This window comes from Akebia trifoliata, chromosome 4, assembly GCF_017979445.1.
Source record: "Akebia trifoliata isolate Shusen 1 chromosome 4, ASM1797944v1, whole genome shotgun sequence".
NCBI classification, from domain to species: Eukaryota; Viridiplantae; Streptophyta; class Magnoliopsida; order Ranunculales; family Lardizabalaceae; genus Akebia; species Akebia trifoliata.
The window spans coordinates 38,749,251-38,771,978 of NC_141378.1; the positions used below are offsets into that span (position 1 = coordinate 38,749,251).

The 22,728-nt window shown below is 33.8% G+C and overlaps 2 protein-coding genes and 1 long non-coding RNA gene across 19 annotated transcripts; all 3 read left to right on the top strand.

The window, feature by feature from the left end:
* Positions 1 to 3,824: 3,824 nt before the first annotated feature.
* LOC147404898 (ethylene-responsive transcription factor ERF109-like) lies at positions 3,825 to 4,268 on the top strand. Its single transcript, XM_086437933.1, has one exon. The coding sequence runs from the start codon at positions 3,825 to 3,827 to the stop codon at positions 4,266 to 4,268; it is 444 nt and encodes a 147-aa protein (XP_086294059.1).
* Positions 4,269 to 8,917: 4,649 nt separating this feature from the next.
* On the top strand, positions 8,918 to 20,186 carry LOC147404899 (uncharacterized). Of its 15 annotated transcripts, XM_086440987.1 has the most exons (12): positions 8,918 to 9,194; positions 10,479 to 10,577; positions 13,090 to 13,150; positions 13,250 to 13,351; positions 13,552 to 14,191; positions 15,501 to 15,561; positions 15,649 to 15,721; positions 16,666 to 16,847; positions 18,391 to 18,493; positions 18,596 to 18,635; positions 19,584 to 19,660; positions 20,025 to 20,185. In XM_086440987.1, the coding sequence occupies exons 6-12, from the start codon at positions 15,519 to 15,521 to the stop codon at positions 20,131 to 20,133; spliced, it is 627 nt and encodes a 208-aa protein (XP_086297113.1). In that variant the 5' UTR covers positions 8,918 to 9,194; positions 10,479 to 10,577; positions 13,090 to 13,150; positions 13,250 to 13,351; positions 13,552 to 14,191; positions 15,501 to 15,518; the 3' UTR covers positions 20,134 to 20,185. The 15 variants fall into 15 exon arrangements, 14 of the variants coding, with proteins under 14 accessions (XP_086297113.1, XP_086297120.1, XP_086297116.1 ...); XM_086440994.1 differs by lacking the exon at positions 15,501 to 15,561 and adding an exon at positions 15,913 to 16,048 and having other exon boundaries at positions 13,090 to 13,351; positions 16,260 to 16,847; positions 20,025 to 20,186; XM_086440990.1 differs by lacking the exon at positions 15,501 to 15,561 and adding an exon at positions 15,932 to 16,048 and having other exon boundaries at positions 13,090 to 13,351; positions 16,260 to 16,847; positions 20,025 to 20,186.
* Positions 20,187 to 20,199: 13 nt separating this feature from the next.
* On the top strand, positions 20,200 to 21,916 carry LOC147404900 (uncharacterized). Of its 3 annotated transcripts, none has more exons than XR_015177988.1 (3): positions 20,200 to 20,393; positions 20,619 to 20,984; positions 21,759 to 21,916. It is a non-coding gene; the product is annotated as an uncharacterized LOC147404900 (long non-coding RNA). The 3 variants fall into 3 exon arrangements; XR_015177989.1 differs by having other exon boundaries at positions 21,756 to 21,891; XR_015177987.1 differs by lacking the exon at positions 21,759 to 21,916 and having other exon boundaries at positions 20,619 to 21,038.
* Positions 21,917 to 22,728: the final 812 nt, after the last annotated feature.

Below are 22,728 nucleotides of genomic sequence, written 5' to 3' on the forward strand. Positions count from 1 at the left end.
TCACATTCTAAGAGGATCCCTAAGTGATTAAGTTTTTGTCTTGAGTGGCGATGGGTCCAAACTAGCCAAGTTTCTGTTTTGACTAGCAAAGAAATCCCGAGTGGATAAAGGGTCATGAGTGGCCAAAATATCTTGAGTGAGAAAGAAACCTTAAGTGTCTTAAGGGTCTTAAATGACTAATATCCCGAGTGACAGTTATGTTATAAGAGGATGAGGGCCATGGATAACCAATGTCCCAAGTGACTACTCTGTCATACGTGACTAAAGATGTCAAGATTAACCACAAGATTCTAATGGACCATCGTCTCATCATAGGAAGATAAGGGGACAAAATTTTCATAAAGTAAATTAACAACACAAGAGTAATGTAATATTCCCATAGGTGGATCTCAGCCTCACCAATCTCTACCTACGAGAGAAGGCTAATTGTGTAAGTAAAAAGTGTACAAGACACGTGGCATAAATAAAACGAATGTTTCTCACATGATAGATTTAAAAATTATCTCGAGAGTCTATTGGTATATTTTAAATTATATTTTATTTAGTTAAAATGTAAAATTATCCAGAAATAGAAAGTCTCCTAGGGAATCTTTATTTTAAGAGAATGATAAATTTGAAGATTTGAGGGAGAATCCCTTGATTGGGGGGAAATCGACTCATTCCATTAGAGTTTAGTTTGATCTTTCTCTATATAAAAAGGGGTAATTATGTTAAAGGGAGGAGGTTGTTTGTAAATCTCAAGGGAGAGATCTTGTAACGATCTGAAGAATAGTGGAATGACTCTTCAGAGCTTAGGGACGTTGACCAATTTTGGGACAAACCCTGTGAACAAATCTTATTTTTGTCTTCTCTCTCTCTTTCCCTTCTCTTTGATTATTTTTCTATGTTATTTTTTATCATGTGTGTGTATCAAGAACAATGAAGATTGATTGTTAGGAGTAAATCTTGAGGAATCGACGACATCCAAGATTTTACCTCTACACATGGAATTTGATTCAACAGAAAGGAGTCCATCATCCAAAGTGGCCAACCTTTTCAAGAGTTCCAATTTGATAAAAAACATAGAGTTTTTGCTTGGAAAGTTACACATGTTGTAGTTCCATTTGATTTAGGTGGTCCATCAATTTGGTGTTGAAAGGCCCATGTTATGGAAACAAATTTGAAGAAGTAGTGAATCATTTATTTTTCAAATGCAACTTTGCTTTCAAAGTGTGGGACTTCTTCAGCATCAGAGATAAAGTTTGCTCAAATTTATAGTTGAAGCAAATTAGTTGATGGGGGTGTTCTTCCATATTGCAATTTTTCAGTTGTTTTGGCATGGCACCTTAGGTTATAATCTTGGTGCATTTGGATGTTTTTACATCCAACTAGATTTTCGAAAACATAGCTCCAAAGGCTGAAGAGGTGATCAATTGGGCTTCGAGGTGGCTCCTTGAGTTAGTATGCATGGTGGGTATCAAATCAACTTCTTCTCCCATTGAGTTGATTAGATTGAAAAACTTAGGCTTTTTACCAATGGTGGGTTTCCAAAGAAGTAGGTCTTAAAATGGGTCGAGTTGGGCCAGGTCTGAGTATATCCATATTCAGCTCTGAATTTTATATTAGGATCCATATCCGAATCCAACTCGGATTCTATTAAATAAAACCATATCCAAACCATTTTACTTTTACTAAATCCGGATCTGGATTCGACCTTGCTGAATAATTTGATTCGGGTCGGTTGAGTCAGATAATTTGGGACTAATCAACATTTTTCTTTGCTACAATTTCTTTTTAGTTGATATACTATCCAAATTTCCCATTATAATTCTTTTATTTTATAAATAATCAAGTTTTATTAAAGTAGTAGAAAACATATATTTTGCAAATCTTAAAAATATAATTTTTAAAGCAAGATATCATTCGATTCTTGAAGGATATAGGGATAGATCTGTATCCAACTCAGGTCAAGGGACATCAACCTATATTAATTCGACCTATATGTTTATTGGGATATACTCTAAGGATCCTAACCTGCTAAATTCAAATTTAGATCGCTCAGATTTTGGATAAAATGGATTTGGCAGAGTGTAAAACTTTTGCTCAGGCCCTGGAAAACTTCAATTTTTCTAACAGAAAAGTAACCCTTGAATTGGATTTTTTATTGTTAGTATAAAGGCTAAAGGGAGACGATGAATTCGTAAGATATATACAACTTAACGTGGAAAGTCTATTATGTCTCGCCAGAGGACAATTTGTCGCTGATTCTCTTACGAATTTTGGTGTTTTAAGCTCAAGTTCTACTGATTTCTGTACAATCAATAGCCTTTCTTTGAATATAAAAATTGTTTTATATATAGGGGTTAAGCTAGCTTTTCCTCAAATCAGACTGTAAATTAATTAAGGGGATTCCCCTCCTGTACAATCCTTTGATCGCTAGGCCTTAGCAAAAAAAGAAAAATAAAAAATAGATCTCCACTATGTGACATGTGGAGTCTAGTGTGGCACATGGGCTCATATGATTGGTTAATCCCGTATCCTTGGAGATCTCTGAGAAATTTTTTCTTCCCACTTTACAGCCTTCGAGTCTTCCTAAAATGTGTATTTAATGTAGGCTGATTTACCAAAATATGTTTTGAAAATTGAAAATTTCTCAAAGTATGACATCATTTTTTAAAATTTTAAAAATAGTAAATTATTAATTTACAATTAAAATATATTGCTTAAAAAGGGGGGAAATGTACTGTTTCATAAAGCTGATACTTTTTCAATGAACTATTTTATTGAAATTTAAATGTGGAAATTATTTAGGATTTTTTTTTTTTTCACTTGAATCAAATTGTTTTAATTTCAAAATCATAATTTACCATTTTTGGAATTGAAATGAATCATTCACTATTTTGGAAAATTTTCAAATTTTGTCTATAACTCTTGGGGAATTTCTCCTTTAATGTATCAATATCCTTATTTCTCAAAGTTGACTGGATAGGTTGGACATTCAAGCTTAGTTGAATTTTAACATTTTAAAATGTAGTTAAGGATCATATTATACATATGATTCTCGTTGGGCAGTCTATGGAGACCATGTTAGGAGCCAAGATTTATTTTATATGGATTAAAAGTTTTGAATTGAATTAATTTTATGCGAGAATGATCTATATGGTGAAGAGATCGTCCTCACAAAAGATAAGCACAACTTCTTACCCCATCAAAAGGGATTTAAAACTTAACAATAAAATTGATAATTCACAATTCTTTAATTTTGTTAATTATTTTTTATGAAGTTAGAATTTTCAGATTGAATTGATTTTTTTTATAAAGGTGATCTCTTCACCGTAAAGAACAAGAAGAAACAGTTGAATCCAAAACTTTTAACCATAAAAGATAAAATTTGACTTTCAACATGGTCCTTTCTATTATGGACTGCCTAACGTGTCCCAATATACATTCATATGTACGCAGGTGATACTTATGGTTGGTTGAATTGGTCTATTTTTACCGACGATTTATGGTCAATGGACCCACTCACCACTCAAGATTCCATCCGTATGCCAACACAAGTGCAAATAGCCTGGACTGACGGGTTTGTTTTTCCTTTTTTTTTTTTTTGGAAGAGCTAGAACCCACTTCTTTGACCGTAGTTGTACAATTCTCAGTTTTTGTGTCGAGTTACTCGTGCATCGAAGCGATATTGGAACAGAAGTTTATAAACCGCTTTTTCCACTTTTGCTGCTCCCGCCAAAATAAATAGAGATGTGCCTCCAGAGATGATGTAATCATTAAAAAAAACCATTTAAAATAGGAGGAATTCGAGCATCCCAACCTTCTCCCTCAGTTCTTTTCTCATGGATGCATTTTTCAAGCACGTCGTCAACTCCGATGACACCCGCAATAATAATGATGACATTGCCGAACTGTTTCAGCGTTTTCAAGCAATTCCAAGTGCCAAAAATTTCGAACCTGGAAACATAGTTTTAATAGTACCAGAAGCTGAAATGTGTTGGATATGTAGAATCAACGGTTGTTTGGGCTGCGATCTTTTTCAAGGAGAAAGCAATAAGAAGAAGAAGAAGAAGAAGATGATGATGAGGAAGTATAGAGGTGTTCGACAGAGACGATCAGGTAAATGGGTTGCTGAGATATGGGTTCCTAGTGAAGCAAAGAAAAAATGGATTGGAACCTTTGATACCTCCGAAGAAGCAGCTCGGGCATACGATAGGGAATCCATTAAGTTTTGTGGAATCCAAAACAAGCTAAATTTTCCGATCCTTAATGACCGACTTAGTTGAATTTTGCATGAAAACCTGAAACAAGAACAACAATTACATCAGCTATAGTAGACAATGATGGTGGAACATGAGACCAGTGGAGGAGAGGAGGTGTGCTTAGACATACTCGGAGAGAAGGAAATTCAGTGTTGCACGACACTTGGTATCAGGTCTAGTTGCATACAAGCACTTGGAGAAAAGAGTTTTCTAAAATATTGTTTGTTTTTTCCCTTTTTTTGTTTTTTCCTAGCGAGCCCAATATTGTTGGTAAAAATGAAAACACTAATGCTGAGGTGACATAGGGTATTCACTGTAATTCTCACAATTCCAACGTGGATGGGCATATAATCATAGATGTGTTTTCTCGTGATACAAGTAAAAAACCATCTACGATTATGCATGCATCTCCACGGAAAAATTGTGAAAATCACAATAAATCACCACGTGAAAATTGAAAATTTTGACAAAAAAACAATTGACGGGCCAAGGCCCATGAATTTTAGAAACTAAATTTTAATAGTCTAAGACCATCAAAATTCTTGATATTCCCAGATTTGACAGCTTAGAGCTGTTGAATTTCTCCAATACTTCATTAATTTTGACAATTTCAATCTGTCAAAAAAAAATTTGACAATGAAAAATTAAATCAAAGCCAATTCAACTCTTTTGTCCATCAAATTTTATGAAATTTGACGCCCAGGACTAACAAATTTGGGTTTTTTCACATTGTGAATCTTGTGTCACCCCAGTAGGACTCGAATGAAAATGATACAAACCAGGAGATTTACAACAATCTCAAAGAAGGAAGGCCCTAAGGATCTCCCCAATAGGCATTTCGATCTAGAATTATTGAACATGAGATTTAAGTTTTTTGCATTCTTTAATTCAGCAAATAAAAGCAGAATTAAATTGAACTTTTGGATTGCTATTTTACTATCAAACCAACTAATATGAATCAAATTAAAAGTCTAAAACTCTTATATATACATATGTAGGTTGCAGATAGCATCCCACATGCACAAGGTAAACCGATGGGTATACTTGGGAGTTATACGACTGAAGAGATAGCATCAGCTTTTTGGAAAGAGGGATAGCTACTATAAGAAAGTGGTCTTAACATTATTCAATGCTAGCTTGCTCAGTCTTTAATTTCTTTTTCGGGAAATGACGTAAGCAATCAAAGCAATTCATAAATTTGCCATTTGGACTTTTCCAACCAAAAGCAACATTTGAGGTATTATAAGCAACATTTGTAAGACGCAAAACACAAGCTTCTAGATATTTGTACAGATTTTAGAAGGGAGCTAGATTGTGTGCACCAAGGGTGAAGGATTGGAACTCTCCTCCCACACCTCAATACATGCCACAATCCAAATCCATTTAAATTGTGAGCCTTGTTAAGAATTACTTAAAGAGTTAAAAGATGATATTTTGAGAAGAGAGTAAGAACACTACGTCATAATGCGCTAAAAATGACTGCTTCTGCAGTCGGAAAAAGGGTCATTTTAAAAGAAGTGATTTTCAAATTGTGACAGTCTAAAACAGTAGTGATTTTAATTTTAATAGGCTAACAATTAGGAGATATAAAAGCCTTTTATAGGGATGTTTTAAGATAGTAAGAAAGGGATTTGTACTATTCAAGGTTTGGCATGAATAGTGGATGGGTGGCAACCATTCGAGAAAATATTTTCTTTTTGCCACTTTTCATTTAATGCTCAAATGTTATAAAATTATAGAAAAATATGTTTAGCTTTATGGACTTGATTTGGGCAATTACAAAAGGTTGTGTGAGCTAATTAATGAATGTTCTTGGTTTTGAATGAGAGAATAAACTATTAATTTATTCAGGGAGGTTACAAAAGATTATGTGCCATATGCCATTAATCAAAGAGATCCTTTTAAGAAAGTAATGGGGAATTTTTAGGTACCATTGCGAGGACCTTGTGATGAGAATTGAATAAAAACAATATCTTTGTCCAAAGTAAAAAGACAAAACTCTTCTTATTGACTTTTATATGGTAGCCATGTGCATTTAAATATAAGGATTACAAATTCTATTCTAGGAAACTAGCTAAGAGTAAGGCTGTACAAAGTTAACTGTTTCAGAGAATTAATGTGTTGTGATTTGTTAGTTGTACAAGCATGATTTTTGGCTATTTGTCTGATTTATTGTCCTTTGCTTGATTGTGTGATCTTCCCTTATACTTTATTTAAAATTATCCACCATTATCATCTTCTTCAAAGAACCTCCTCGAAAACCATTATATACCTCCAAAGGCCAAGGACCTTTTTCTACTCATTTTCTTTCCATTTTTGTCTAGGTTAAGCTAAATAACACCAAAAACCTTCTGATAATGGGCTTGACTCAATATATGTTTCAAAAGATTTTAAAACCTATCTTTTGAGTAGCCACATGGCGCAAAGTCCATTTAAAGAGGGAATTTGAAGCTTGGCCGAACTTTACCTTCGGCTAGGCCATTTTTAATCCTTGGATGACCTTACCCACGCTAAAAGCAATTTTTAGTACGGTTGAATCTTATTTTCGGTTAGGCTTAATTTTTGACTAATTTTTATTTGGCCAAACCTAAAGTTCGACAAAACTTAATTTTTGCTTAAATTTTGCTTAATTGAACATTAAGTTCAGTCAAATCAGTTAGACAGTTACAACCCATGTGTGCCCAAATTTTATTAGAAAAAATTACCTCTTAACCCTCTTTCTAGTAGCTTTTCACTCAAGAAATCCCTCATTTTTACTCTTTTATCTCTTTTCAATTTTCAATAATTCCCTCACTTTGGTCTTCTCGTAATTTTTCAAATCTTTTAACAAAAATTTTTAGTCTTGATTGGTCCGTACTCAAGGATTATTACCTACATAACCCAAGTTTGTTAGGACTCATACAAGTGGACTACTACTTCTATCGTTTTAATCTTTTTCAAAATTCACATGACTCCCATTACATTCAATGTAAATTGACTATCTTCCAAAGTCTATTACTATTTTGTCCTCTCTAGAGAATTTTCTAGAATTTGTGCCAATTGACCCTTCCATCTCTAGTTTATTGGATACACTATTAAGGGAAATGATTAAAGAGGTCAAAAATCTATCATCTAATTGCATGTCATTTGATTTGGTTTCCTCACAATTGATTTGAAACCAAATTCTTAGGACTACTCTACCATTTCCAAAGAATTTTCTAAAAATCATTGGACTCTTACTAGTTTATCCCTTGATCATTATAATTGGTGAAACCCATGGGAGAGTGAAAGACCATCAAAGCCAATAAGATAATGATTGATTGTGATTTTTCATTAAGGTTTTAGTGAAATTATTGGGACTTGAAGATTTATAATCAATTTATCCCTAAGGATTTTCCAAAATCCTATAAATAGGACTCCTATCCAAGACAAAAATGAAGAGCTCAAGTACGACAAAATTCTGTCATTTTTTCTTTTCAAAGCCTTTTAGTCTACCAAAACTCTACCCAAATCTCATCTTTTACATTTCTAAGAAGCTTAAACAAGGAAGAAGCAAGAGGAAGAAGAAGACCAAGGTGGGGTTAAACCCTTCATTCCTTTATCTAATCTACCATTTCTTATTGCTCCACCTTCTTTAATTTCAAGCAATTTTACTTTATTTACATGCTTTCTAGTTTAATAATGTAGATTTACATTTCCTTAATTAGAGGTTTGGGTAGAGATAATAATCCCTTTTTGAGGTAATCTCCCCCAATAAGTTCCTTAAAATCATTAAATTATGTTGCTTTACATTCTTTATTTTCATGCAATTTAAATTTCACAAGGTAGATGTTTTACTTTCTTTATTTTTCTTATATTTTAAGTTTTTTAGAATAATAGTTCTTTATTTTATTTTTCCTTAAATGTAAATAAATGTAGAAAGTAAACCCTCTTAAGAGGTAATCTTCTCTTGTTAAGTCTTATTCCATGAATACATTTTGCAGACATCCACTTTAAAAAATGGTTACAAGTGAGGTTATAAGTCTTTCTAAGCTTATATCTAGCTTTTAAAACTTATAAAAATAGTCCAAAATAAACAAAATCTCATGTATGTAGTTTTCATTGCTATATGGTGTGGTTCAAACTAATAAACAAAGTGTCTTAAAGGGAGTACATAAACTAATTTTGAAGCTTTGGGATTCAAAATGATAAAATCCATGTAGATTTCCATCAAAATTTCAAGCTCATAAAAATCCACCAAACTTTTATTTCTAGTAGTGTCTTGCTCATTGTTTTAATTTGCTTATTTTTCACAACAAAACTATGATAAATTTTCCTTAACTTCTTTATAATTTCTTTTATTTTTAAAATTCAAAAAATGAATTTCTAATAACTATCTTAGGATGAGAAGAATAGGATGCCTAACACATTCCTTATTCTTCAGCTGAACCTCATTATCTTAATTTTCTAAGTAGATTTTTTTCATTATTCTTTGGATGTGTGAGGCACTATAAACTATTACAACAAAAATGGTTTTCAATAACATTTTATGCTTGACGTTCAAAAGTGAAAGTTATTAAATATTTAGAATTAATAACATTTTAGTTTAAAAACGTTATAGCATCTGCAAATCTAAATATTATAACGTTCATTTTATAAAACCCATATTAATGTTCCGAGATTAATGACAAGCATTTATTTGAATGCCATAAATGGAATAGCGTTTAACCTTTGAACGTCATAATATCTCATCCTAGAACAAACAAGGGAAAATGTGTATAAGGGAGCCAAAAAGTTTCGCGTGCGATTTTTCGACGGTCTCTCTCGAACTCTTCAGCAAACTAAAAGACGATTCTCTTTCTCTCTCACTCTCTCTTCTCTGTTCTATGAACAAAAAAAAAAGCCTTTGATTTGTTCTCTCACTGTTTTGGTTGTCGATCGGGGCGTAGATCATCATCCCTCTTTATCTATCTTTGTTCCTTATGGACGAAGGTACTCTCTCTATCTCTATCATCTTTTTTTCTCATTCAAGAAATGGGATTTGTGGTTCTTTATTCTGGGGTTTCTTTTAGATCAAAGAACTGAACGAAACCCTATAACAGATATTCAAAATCGGCCTAGGAATCTATGATCTCGATTCCACGAAATCGACCTACTTATATCATATTTATTAAGATTTGGACTTCGAACCCTGACTCAAATAACAGAGAGAAGAAATCGACTCTACTTCAATTTGATTTCGATGATTAGAGTTCTATAGAATCTGATTTCATATTTATTTGCTCAACTCCAATACTCTTTTGCAATCTATTATGATTCACGGTGTTAAATTATTTCAAATTGAGATGAGATTCTGGTTAACAATCCTAATTTTCATCGTAGTTGGAGTTGCCTCCATATTGGGCATAATTTGCTACAACAAAGAGTGAATTCACTCTTTTCACCATCCACTCTAAGTCATCTTTGTATCATTCGTGAACAAAACGAGACACAAGAAACCGACATTTAAAACCATGTTTTCTCCATATATATATATATTGTTTTGGGGTGGTGTGGGGAGTAGGTGCAGGGCTTAGAAGGGGGAAGTTTACCCTAGAGGAGGAGAAGTTGATAATAATCCTCAATGGTGTTGTAGGGAATAGGAATAAGTAACTCCAGCTTCTACTCTTTCTATATTATTCGTTTAATGTGCTTTGATATTGCTCTCCTCATCAATTAATTAGTACTTTGATGTGCTAGGAGGAATAGAGATTTTCCGTTTTAAAATTTACATGCTAAGGTGATGAACCACTGACAAGGTGCCACGTGTATTGAAAAAACAAGTAAAATTCATATGACTCATGTTCAATGAATTTTGTTGCTTATTTAGTCAAATTTTAGCCTTAATAAGCGATGCAATTCCCCTTCCATCGTAGAGATTAGGGATTTTGAGCATCCTCTAATCTAGTTGAAGTTGTTCCCCTTCCAAAATTGTAGAGGTGACACGTTTTACAAACCCAAACCTCGAATTGTGTCACAATTGTTGCCAGGCATCATGCATCAATTAAGGTAGGACATAGCTGACACCAAGAGAGCAGTTTGGTTTGATGGATGAGAACAATTTTGGTCTATGTTTTATAAGTTTTGATGATTTAGGGAATCTCACAACTTTTTCCATTTTATGTCATAATCTGTGAGTTCCAAGTGTCTAGAAGAATGCCTATATCTCATGCTTGAATTCATATATTTTCCTCTCAAATTGTATTATTTATTATATTTATTTTGAAAATTTTTCAGTTCAAAAGTAAAGGCGGTTCTCAAGTAAAGAACTATTGCTCGATTTTAACTAAAGAAGATTGCCGACGACAATCTAGCTCTTATGTAGCATGTGAAAAGGTTAGTAAGAACTGGTTGGTGTTTTTTTTTATGTATTGAAATGATTATAAAAGTAGTGTTTACTTGTGTAAGAGATTGGGTGGTTGAGTAGCAATTACATCATTCAACTTGTTTGTAGCCCACTATTCTACTGATTTTTTGTTGCTATCCATAGGATTATCTTGAACCTACATTAGTGGGTGATTACAAGTTGCTTAACTTGAACTGGTTTAAGCCCCCTTATCATTCTCATGGTAATTTTGACTTGCCCTTTCATGTGCTTGGAGCCTTGGATCTCACTGACAAAATAAAACTTCTCAATCTTGTGGCACTGTTTACTGTTAGAGCATTAGAACTATGTGGATGTATGTTGGGTTGATATTGAAATTAAAGTTGCCACCAAATTGGATTAATATCAGAGAACACTTCTATTTATTATTTTGGTTTATGAATTTTCTTATTTGCTAGAAATTATTCTAACCCAAATCTTGTAGGATTATCTATCAAGTACCTGGTAGTTTTTTTTAATCATACAAACAGGTTTTATTAGCCAATGAAATGAGTTCTCATACTATAAGATGATCTGCTCAAGTTTTATATTGAACCAATAAATGATTTCTGAATATTTCCTTCAAATTCTGTATTATGCATCTAATACTACATGATGACATGATTGTCCTTTCATGCATTGATCATGTTTCAATTGTAGTTAATTTCCATGCATCTTCGATTTCTATTATGTCTGCAGGATATGATTATTTGGGCTGATTCCTTTTCCCGGGTGTGTAAATATCTTGAACACCTTCAATATAAAAAGACCTAGAACATTATCTCTTAATTGGCTGATTAAAATTGCAATGGGAAAAGTTTTTAATCTCAAGAATGATCAAATATTATTTTGTTTCAGTTGAATCTAGGTTGAGTCTAATTGAACAATTTTTTAACATATTCTCTCGCACAAAGGATATATGTTCTTGCTCCCATTTCTAGTTAACTCTCATCTTATTAAATAAATTAGATTCTCCACCAAAGTACTAATTAACTAGTATCATTTACAATCAAATTAACCTTAATAAAAAATCAAATCCTCGAGCCTACTTTCCTTGAAATTCTTAGACCCTTGAAACAACAAAAATTTAATGTTTAACAATGTTGTGCATGATCTCTTCTTTACCTTACACACATGGCATGCCCCCCCTCCTCCTCCAAAATGTCCTAACTAATAGAAAATGGCAGTAATCTCCAAAAGATATGCACCCTTGAAGAACCTTATGATCATTGGCATTGATGATGTTTTTACCATTAGATTAAGATAATCATCACCTGATAGAAAATTTCCCTAGACGAAGATTAGTCAATATTGAATATAATTTCTTTATTATCGGTCAAAACATTTGCTGGTGGAAACTTCGTTGGAAAGCTAATAAATGACACTTAAAGAATGTAAAGAGTCCTGGATGGGCATGGAGTGCAGGATTGATTTGTTAATTTAAGGAAGTGAACAAAGTAGAAAATATGCTAGCTTGCTTCGCATTGCATCTAGTAGGAGAGTAACTCAAGAATTTTCCCATGGAAGATTTCCAATTGATGTTAAAAAATTTTATGTTGGAGATTTAATGAGACTTCTATCTATTATTGTGTGTGGCTACTCCCCTCTTTGATTCAACAACTCTCATCTTTTTAAAGGTATTCTCTCGTACAAAGGATAATGTTCTTGCTTTGCAGTTTTGGAGTATCTTACACTTCTTCTCTTTCTTTGTTTATAAACAAATGATATTAGAAAATGGTATGGAGCTTCTCTCTTCCACTTTCAAGCCCTCAATCAATTGACTGTATTCAACTAAAGTGGAGGAATAAGATTTCTTTTTTTTGCTTGCTTTGAAGGGGGCCCTATTTATTAAAATACAAAACTGCCAGCAACATCTGTTATTTGTAGTTTCCAACAAATGGGCAACTAAGGTTTCCATAGAGTAGAACTTGAGAAAGGTTTACCCAATACCATATCAACCCTCCTCCTCCAAAATGTCCTAACTAATAGAAAATGGCAGTAATCTCCAAAAGATATGCACCCTTGAAGAACCTTATGATCATTGGCATTGATGATGTTTTTACCATTAGAATTAAGATAATCATCACCTGATAGAAAATTTCCCTAGACGAAGATTAGTCAATATTGAATATAATTCTTTATTATCGGTCAAAACATTTGCTGGATGGAAACTTTCGTTGGAAAGCTAATAAATGACTTAAAGAATGTAAAGAGTCCTGGATGGGCATGGAGTCAGGATTGATTTGTTAATTTAAGGAAGTGAACAAAGTAGAAAATATGCTAGCTTGCTTCGCATTGCATCTAGTAGGAGAGTAACTCAAGAATTTTCCCATGGAAGATTTCCAATTGATGTTAAAAAATTTTATGTTGGAGATTTAATGAGACTTCTATCTATTTGTGTGGCTACTCCCCTCTTTGATTCAACAACTCTCATCTTTTTAAAGGTATTCTCTCGTACAAAGGATATATGTTCTTGCTTTGCAGTTTTGGAGTATCTTACACCTCTTCTCTTTCTTTGTTTATAAACAAATGATATTAGAAAATGGTATGGAGCTTCTCTCTTCCACTTTCAAGCCCTCAATCAATTGACTGTATTCAACTAAAGTGGAGGAATAAGATTTTCTTTTTTTTGCTTGCTTTGAAGGGGGGCCCTATTTATTAAAATACAAAACTGCCAGAACATCTGTTATTTGTAGTTTCCAACAAATGGGCAACTAAGGTTTCCATAGAGTAGAACTTGAGAAAGGTTTACCCAATACCATATCCAACACATTTAATTCTGCTGAGAGACATTGAATTCAACGTGGTTTAAAGTTTTGTACCATTTAAAATTGTTTCTATTAAGATAGTTGGATAAAAAATATTGAGTGTTTCGATGGGTAGATGTACTAACAGTGGAGGTTACTATATTGTTTGAGGTTGTGCCAATTGATCTTTATGTTCCAGGTTACCCTTCCACAGCTGAAGCTTTGCTCTATGGAGTTTTCCAATTCCAGAAGAAAATCAACCGGCTTATGGATTTCCTTCATTGGTGGACTTAGTAAATGCTTACAAGTAGGTCTACTATGGTAGCCTACCAATGTGAGTCTTAAGCTTCTGTTTTAAATGTAGTCGAAAGTTGAAGAGTACTATCACTACAGGAAAAATCAGCTACAGCAACAACTGTTAGTGACGGTCAAAGTTTGACCGTCGCTATAGAGTTTATTTTGCTTTTGATCTCACTGATTGAGTGACTCACTCTCGCTGCCTCTTGTCTGAAACTTGAAATCACTTTCTCTCGTCTGAAACTTGAAATCAGCCACTCTTTCTCTCATCTGAAACTCGAAGACAGCCACTCTCTCTCATCTCCGTTGATTTCTCTCTCTTGAAATCAGTCTCTTTCTCTCTCTCGAAATCAGTCTCTTTCTCAAGCTCGAAACGAAGCCTCTGTCTCTCTCTCATCTCATATTCGACAGATTTGTCTTTATCGATCTCTCTTTGTTGAGATCTCTTTGCCTCTTTGTCACACTCTCTCTCTCTTGATCTCTCAAATGCGTGAGGGTTCAATCTAATGATATCCGATTTGATCTCGGCCTCCAAAATTAAGGTATGCTTTCCTACATATTTTGTTAATTTTTCTCTCCAATTGATCTCTAAACTCTAAATTTTTCTGCATATTTTGTTTTCCTACATATTTTGTTGATTTTTCTGTATAATCCTAATTTTTATAGCGTTGATTCAAATTTTGGTTTGATTTCAAACTAAAATTCCAATTTCTATAATTTTAATTCAATTTTTGGCCAGTTTCAAACCAAAACCCTAATTTCTCATTTTTATAGCTGACTAATATTCAATTTGTCTAATATTCAATAGGACGAAATCAGATTTCAGGTGACCACCACTCCCCAATTCTACTTATCAAATCTGAGAATTTGCTTAGATTATCAAGTTGACTCTCTAAATCTATATTGATTTTTTTATTTGCTTTAAGTTCAGATTAATTAAGCTTGTATGTAATGGGTGGAGGGAATAAGTTTGAAGTAAGTTTCATTTTGTAAAAGATTTTTGTGCTAATTTTGTAGAAAAAACAAATTTAAATAAGTAATGTAATAGTTTGCTATGATCATGTATGTATTCCTTAGCTTCCTTTGTCTTTGGATTTTTTTTTTCTTAACTGAATAATGGTTTACTTCTTTTTGATGAATTATTAAATTGGTTGATGTTTGAGTTGTTTGAGCTTTGATTAAAATTACTGTTGTAGTTTCTGTTGTTTTAACAAAAAAAATGCATGGGAACAAAAACAAGTATAATTAGATTCCATGGGTAGAATTTTTAAATACACATCATCCTAGAGGAACTTACTTGGAGAGGATGCCTTCAACAACACCTTGAGCTATAGGGTGATAAAAGTCATAAACCTCTCCAATTTTGTGAGGAATCTAATAAAAAATCAGTGCCAATCCTGATGGCAGGGAAGAAGAGAAGGATGTGAGAGATGCTATATTTGTAAGGGGTTATGATTGGCATGTTGGCTTGGTCTATTGTCTATTTCACCATTAATAGAGACATTTTGTTTTAGAGATTAGCATTCTTTCTTCCTCTTTAGATAGTTCTAGGTCTATGGTAGTACAAGTAACTCTTTGTTGAAGGTGTTGTGGTTTGTGAAGCTAGATGGTACTGGTTGACAAAGAATTATTGTTAATAAAACTTCATTTTTTTGTTTGTCGAGCTCCTCTTATGTTGGTAGATTGCTAACCTTACTCGTTAAATCGGTGTGGATCCGTGTACGTACCTCGAACCTTAAGGGAACCTTGTAAATCTATGTCCTGTTTGTGTTGCTAAATGCCTAAATGCACTTCGTTAGATGTGAATGTTCTTGTTTTTCTTCTTCTTGAGTTTCTCGTATTTCTGGACAGAAATGATGAAAAAGTTGTATGCAAAAAGATTTGGGAGAAGAAGGGGCTTGCAGGGTTTCAAGTAAAGCTAGGACTGCATTTATCGCTTGTATACACTTAGAATAACAATCATAACTTTCTAACTCTGTCAAACTATATGTTAAATTAGGCAGAGAGAGGATTACAGAAGGTTGGGTTTGGATTCAGGTTGAAGAGCGGGGGTCGGGAAGCTTTGGATTCAGGTAGATACACTTTAACTGGATTTTTGCATTTTTAATGGTAAGAATAGCAATTGGCCAATTCAGTGGGTTAATAAGGAAGGACTGTATTATTTAGATGCTAGCCATACTTTTGTTTTGGCCTCTTAAATTCAGTATGAATTCTTTTGAATTTCAAGGCGATTTTATACCGACTAGATATTTCACCCTTTTAGAACCCACTAATATGGATAGGTTTCAAGATCTCCGTCAGAATTGGAGGTAGTCCTTGGGGTTATGAAGAGTTATGCCAAAGCACTGCTAGGGAAAGAGGGTATGTCAGCAGCTGCAAAGCAACTACTTCTTTTTGAGGTATAACTTTGCTGTGCTCTTTCTGTATTGTGGGGTGTTATGCACTATTGCTTTTATTGTCATAATCCTCTCTGCTAATTATTATATATATAACTGAATTATGTCAAATATTGAGACTATGTTACTCTACATAATTTCTTTGTACTTACCTTTTTGTATTTGATCATCCATTTTAATTGTGTAATCATAGTTATTTATTTCATATTTCTAGATTGCATGCACAAATTTTGTGTGCTCATGATAAAATTAAGATGGCAACATCACAATTACGCCTAAGAGATACCAAGAATGATACTTCTATCGACGCATTAAGTTCAAAAGAACTGGTTACAACTAATGTGCAATTCTCTAGTGAAAATTTTATGTCCTTATCCCAGTTATCACGTATTAAAGGCAACTTCGTTATTTAAAGGTACTAATATGTATTCTTTCTCAACTTTTATTGTATACTTTGAACTTTCCTCAATATACTACCATTATTAGTTGTTGCCTATTGAGGATTGCTAAGGTACTCAAAGGATGACAAAGATCTATCCAAGAATGAGTGTAAAATCTAAAGTCTATTCATGGAAAGTTATCTGTGTTTCTTTTAACTATTCAAACTTTTTTCTTTGTAGATTGGATGATTTGGATCATATGGTTGGGTGGATATCTAGTGTAGGGAGATCAACTGCTTCTCTTATGAGAGAGCAAGGTGAATACATGTATAAGGCTGATGATGAGATCTGCCCAGTTTGTCATGAAAGTCTCAGCAACGAGAAGATGGTATTTCAGTGTGGGCATGTTACTTGTTGTAGATGTAAGTTCCTTGAACACATTAAAATCACTTGTCTATCTTTTGTTGCTAATCCCAAATGCCAAGTACTTTAAACTAGGTATCCATTTTATAGACCGTGAAGGACAAGTAGCAGCAACCTTGTCAGGGTTGTATGACCTAGCATTCAATGAGACCCACCAACCTTGGTTGTAGTAATAATGGGGATTAGTTGTTAAAATTTGGACATCCAATCTATCTCGTGCTTATGGATGAGTCGAAGAAATAGAGTGGAGGATGAAAATTTAAGTTTATGAGTAAGTCTTGCTCAATTTTAGGTTAGCTGCTGGAAATATCCCACTACAGGAAATGTTAGCTACAGCAACAACTTTTAGAGACGGCCAAAGTTTGACCGTCGCTATAGTCTTTATTTTGCCTAATTCCTCTTAACTTTCACGTCGCATTTCGCACACAGAGTTGCCCATACAACAAATCACAGTAGCTGGAGCTCTCTCACACTCGAAATGTTCATTTGACCTCATTTATTGACTCACTCTCACTGTCTCTCGTCTCAAACTCGAAATCAGTCACTCTCTTTCATCTGAAACTTAAAAACAGTCTCTCTCTCTCATCTCCGCTGATCTCTTTATCTCTCGAAAATAGTCTCTTTCTTAAGCTTGAAAAGAAGCCTTTGTCTCTCTCATCTCATACTCGACTAATCTGTATCTGTCGAGGAGATCTCTATGCCTCTCTGTCGATCTCTCTCTCTTTCTCTTGATTTCTAAATCGCGTAAGGGTTCAATCTAAACAGATCCGATCTGATTTCGGCCTCTAAAATTAAGGTATGTTTTCCTATATATTTTGTTAATTTTTCTCTCCAATCAAATCCCTAAACCCTAGATTTTTCTACATATTTTGTTGATTTTTCTATATAATCCTAATTTCTATAGTGTTGATTCAAATTTTGGTTCGATTTCAAACTAAAATCCCAATTTCTATAATTTTAATTCAATTTTTGGTTCAGTTTCAAACCAAAACCCTAATTTCTCATTTCAATAGCTAGCTTATATTCAATTTTGTCTAATATTCAATTGGACAAAATCAAATTTCAGGTGACCACCACTCCCCAATTCTACTTATCAAATCTAAGAACTCACTCAAATTATCAAGTTGACTCTCAGATTTGTATTAATTTTTTTATTTGCTTTAAGTTTAGATTAACTAAGCTTGTATGTAATGGATGGAGGGAATAAGTTTGAAGTAAGTTTCATTTTGTAAAAGATTTTTGTGCTAATTTTGTTGGAAAAACAAATTTAAATAAGTAATGTAATTGACTTTTTTACATACATATTGTTTAATTAATAACTGTTTTTTTGGTAACTAACCCATTTTTAACTCCATCAATGTAAAATTAAAAAATTTTACATTGCCGGTCCCAAGCCCAGATAAAGGAGGAGGGAAAAGATAAGGTATTGTTAATTTCTAAATATTTCCTGTTAGTGTTTGCTAAATTCCTAAATGTACTTCGTTAGATGTGAATGTTCTTGTTTTTCTTCTTCTTGAATTTCTCGCATATCTGGACAGAAAGATGCTGGAGTTTTTGGAAATATGCAAAATCTATATGAAACCATTAAGAAGGCACAAATGGTTGTCCAAGTGGAAGCAGTGCGTGTACAAAAAGAACTTGCTGCGTATGCATTATTTTTCATCCCCTGTATTCTCTGATTTTACGTCTTTTTATGTGGACACAAATGTCTTAGTTTGGTCTTTTTCAATTTCTTCATGTTTTGCAGAGCAGAGTTTGATGGTTACTGTGAAGGTGAGCTGATTAAGGTATGCTTGTACTCATTTTGATCATGTTTTGAAATTGAGCTGAGCAAAACAGATGTAATGAGCTCCTAATTCGAAACCTAGTTGGGGACTCATCTTAGCTTGCTGTAGATCATCTGAGACCTGCAAAAACTTAACAAACTCATTTTTCATTTACTTGATTCACTTATCTATTTCTCAAAACCATCATCTTCAACTATGGCATCCTCGAACTTATGCCGGTCAACATATGTTCACAAATTGGACATGGACCAATACAAGGTTGGGTACAGGATCCTTTCCCTAAGCTAATTGATCTAATTCTAGTGACTTGACTAAAATACTATAACGGTTTGAAAGGTCGAAGTCCTCGGTCTTTAGGGGTGAGTCTTTGTATGTTGAAAGCTGCAAACTATCTTGCTTCTTGTCTACTTATAGAGGCACCTTCAGTAGAACACCTCCACCACTTTACAAGTCACCTATTTCACGCATCTCGAAGGTGCAGTATAACATTTCTAACTTAGCTAAGTTGGCATCTTCATCTCTACATATATAGGCCCTGTATAACATAATTGTTGGTCCTTTTATTTTTAACAAGTAATTATAACTTAGATGATCAGATTGATTGAAAATAGGATCTTGTGATTATTTTCGGTGATTAACTTTGTTTTATTTGATGGTATCTACAAGTCAAAACACTGACCATTTTCCTTTTAAATGCCAAGGATATCCGTGTTCCATTTTTTAATAGGTAGCAAGTAAGTCATGCTTTTACTTTGTATTCACTTTTAAAGTATTAGATACCTAGTATTTAGTGGGACACCTGTTAAACTGCATTTGATAGACTCTATGGCTTGCTTGGACGGGAATTGAAAATAGGTGAACTTATTTGTGTGGTTTTTGAAATTTGTGATTTTGATTCATCATTATATGATTCTTTGAGTTCACTTTGACGGTTTTACAACTCTGCAGTATGCACGAGTGTTGAAGGAGAAAAGAATTGACACCAAAGTCATTGTATTTCCCAATGATTCCCATGCAATAGGCAGGTCGGCATTTTTTTTCTTGCGCATTTTTTCCATGTGATTTGCACATACGAAGGGTTCATTTGGGGACAATTATTATGATCGCTTGGGTGACCAACATCAATTATGTTGCTTCATAATTGATTATGACAGCTTTTTCGTGTGTTTGGCAATTGCATATGAATTACTTTAGAAACAGGAACAGCCTATTGATATAATGATAAAGATAAACCTCAGTTTTTTCTCTCTCTCTCTCTCTAACACACACACACACACACACAAGTTTCATCTTGATTCCCAATTAATGTCCAATCCAATAAAAATCCGTCCAATCACCATCAAAATGTTGCCTTAAGATACGTATTTCTTTGTTGTCATGTTCTTGTAGGCGATATTGGCAGGTTGTCAGGGACTTGGCGAAGAAGAGGCCCTCTTTTCTTCATCAAACCCCTCCATCCACCATTGTTGTTAACTTCATATACTTGAGCATGGAATAGCCATAATTCATATAAGGGTGTGGAGATTGAATAAAAAATAATATTTTTTTATATTATATATTCAGAGAGAGGAGCAGAGAAACATTATTTTGCTACTAACACTTGTTCATTGAAATTTTCTTGGTGTATCGTGTGATCTACTGAGAGACTTGACGGCACCATTTGTTGATGATAGTCTTCTTGAGGTTGTCGGTTTTAGGAATGCTTGGCATGGGCTTGTTTTACTTGCTCCCAAGGGACATGGAACTCATCTCGCTCAGGTTAGAAATACAATTTTTTTTAGAGTCATGTTGCAGTCCTATCCCGACACCAATATTTTACCAGTTAAATCGGACCTAGTGCAATCAAATCCACGTATACAATCTGTTTAACTGTTTTTTTTTTAAAACCTCCCGACACCAATATTTTACCAGTTAAATCGGACCTACTGCAATAAAATCCACGTATACAATCTGTTTAACTGTTTTTTTTTAAACCATACTTAGGCAAGCCGAATCCGCTTTGAATTTCACAAGGGTGCAGCTGACCACACCTTCATGAGAATTGATGGGGAACCATGGGAACAACCTCTTCCAGTGGACGACAATACTGTTGTTTTTGAGATTTCTCACCTTAGCCAAGTCAACATGCTTGCCACCCAAGACTGCAGATCCAGAAGTGTGTATGATCCCTTTACACCTAGCAGTCATCAAGGAGATGATGATGAGGATGGTAACGAAGAAGACTCTGGTGAAGATTGGGAAGAATGCAGAAAATTTGGAACAGCAAATACTTTCAGAATCCTTGACGATGTTGACATTTCTCAACTGAAAAACCTATCCTTGCCCCCTCCAGGGGTTCCTAAGAGTGTGGTATGATTAAAATTTACCTTTTTTATTCAATTAAGATGGATTCTATATTGTCTAGATCTCCACTACTCTCAAAACTGTAGCACTTGTTGCTTTTGATTCTCTCATCTGATATTGCTCTCTAGAAAGAAAAAAAAACAGATGTTAATTTTTCTCATCTGATGGGTTCTATTATCTTTGAAATGTGGCATCTAACTATTTTAATTCACATCAGAGGGTTCAAAGTTATTGTAGTAGATGTCGAGGATCTTTTTCAAGTTTTTGCTTCTTGCCTTTATCTTACATTTCTTGTGTGTATTAGTGTTGGATTTTTGTTTCTGTACAAATTTTAAAATGAATTTTCTCTGGTAAAATCTAATGAGATGGCATACCATGATTTATTTAAAGATGCAAAAACCAATAGATTTGCACAAGCGTCTAGTTTTTATGTTTGAGTTGTATGATTTCTCATTTATGCTTACTGCAACAATTGGTTTTCTATATTGTATATATCGTGTCAACTTATATATGATTTCATTTCCATCTGATTGGATTGCGTTGCATCAAAGTTGTTTTGTTTTTATAAATTTGTTTTATTTACTAGTTTCAAAACAGGTATTGAAGGTTGAACCTAGCAATGTAAAAGGACATAGTTGAGTTGGATTTGAAGAATGCATTTTAGATCGATCCTAATAATGGGTTCTCAATAATTTTAAATTGTAGAATAGAATTTGGATTGGTAGTTAGATTTGTATAATTGTTTGATTTTACCTTCTAACAATAGATAATTTATAGCAGGGGGTTCAGAAGATAGTTGGATTTATGAAAGTTGAAGACGAGAGGCTTTTGGGTCTTTTCAGGTTGCTAGTTGGGGTCTAGGTCATCAATTTCAAAACATAGCGGTATCTCTAATATTCAGTAACATGTGAGGGGGGCAGGTGTAAAATCAATTTATTTATTTTGTTTTAAAAAACACCCTATAGCGACGGTCGGCGACCGTAGCTAAACGCTTAATATATTTTTTTATAAAATAGCCTATGGCGACGATCAATAGTGGCTGTCGCTATAAGTCCCATATATATATATAACGACGCTTTTTTCCCTTATAGCGACGGTCAACGACCGTTGCTATATACCTATTTGGTTATAGATTCAAAGAGTCTTATGAATGCTATTAATATTGTTATGTGAAACATTACTTTTGCCTGCAACCCCATGTTATAATAGATTCTAGGAGTTTTATGAATGCTCTTAATATTGTTCTGTGAAAAATGCTATCACAGGGACTATCTAATTGTGAACACTGCATCGTGGCTCATCAAAGTTGTAGTCGCCATTATCGATAGGGCCTTCCCAACAACCATTATGGCTGGAAAAAATAACCCCCTCATAGTAATGTCGTTGTGTAGATGCATGAGTAGATTCATCAATAGACCCTAACTAGGGCAAACACCACCTAATCTGACCAAATGGTTTTTTTTTAAAAATTGTCATAATAAGTTTCTCTCGTCTCAAACCTGTTTTTTTTTTACAATTAATGTTTTAATGTTTTTTTACCAGAATTTTAAAATCTGGAACGGTTTTCATCCGCTTCTTTTTTATTGTGAAGCCTCAATATGAAACAGCCCTCAAACTGTTTTAGGTCTATTTAGGAATGGCTCAAAAATGTTCCTATAGATCATTTTTGGTGTGGTGTAACTCCAACAAATAGGCCTGGTTGGGTGAAGGAAAAACAAATGTAAGCTTTGTTTCATGGACTCTTCTAAAG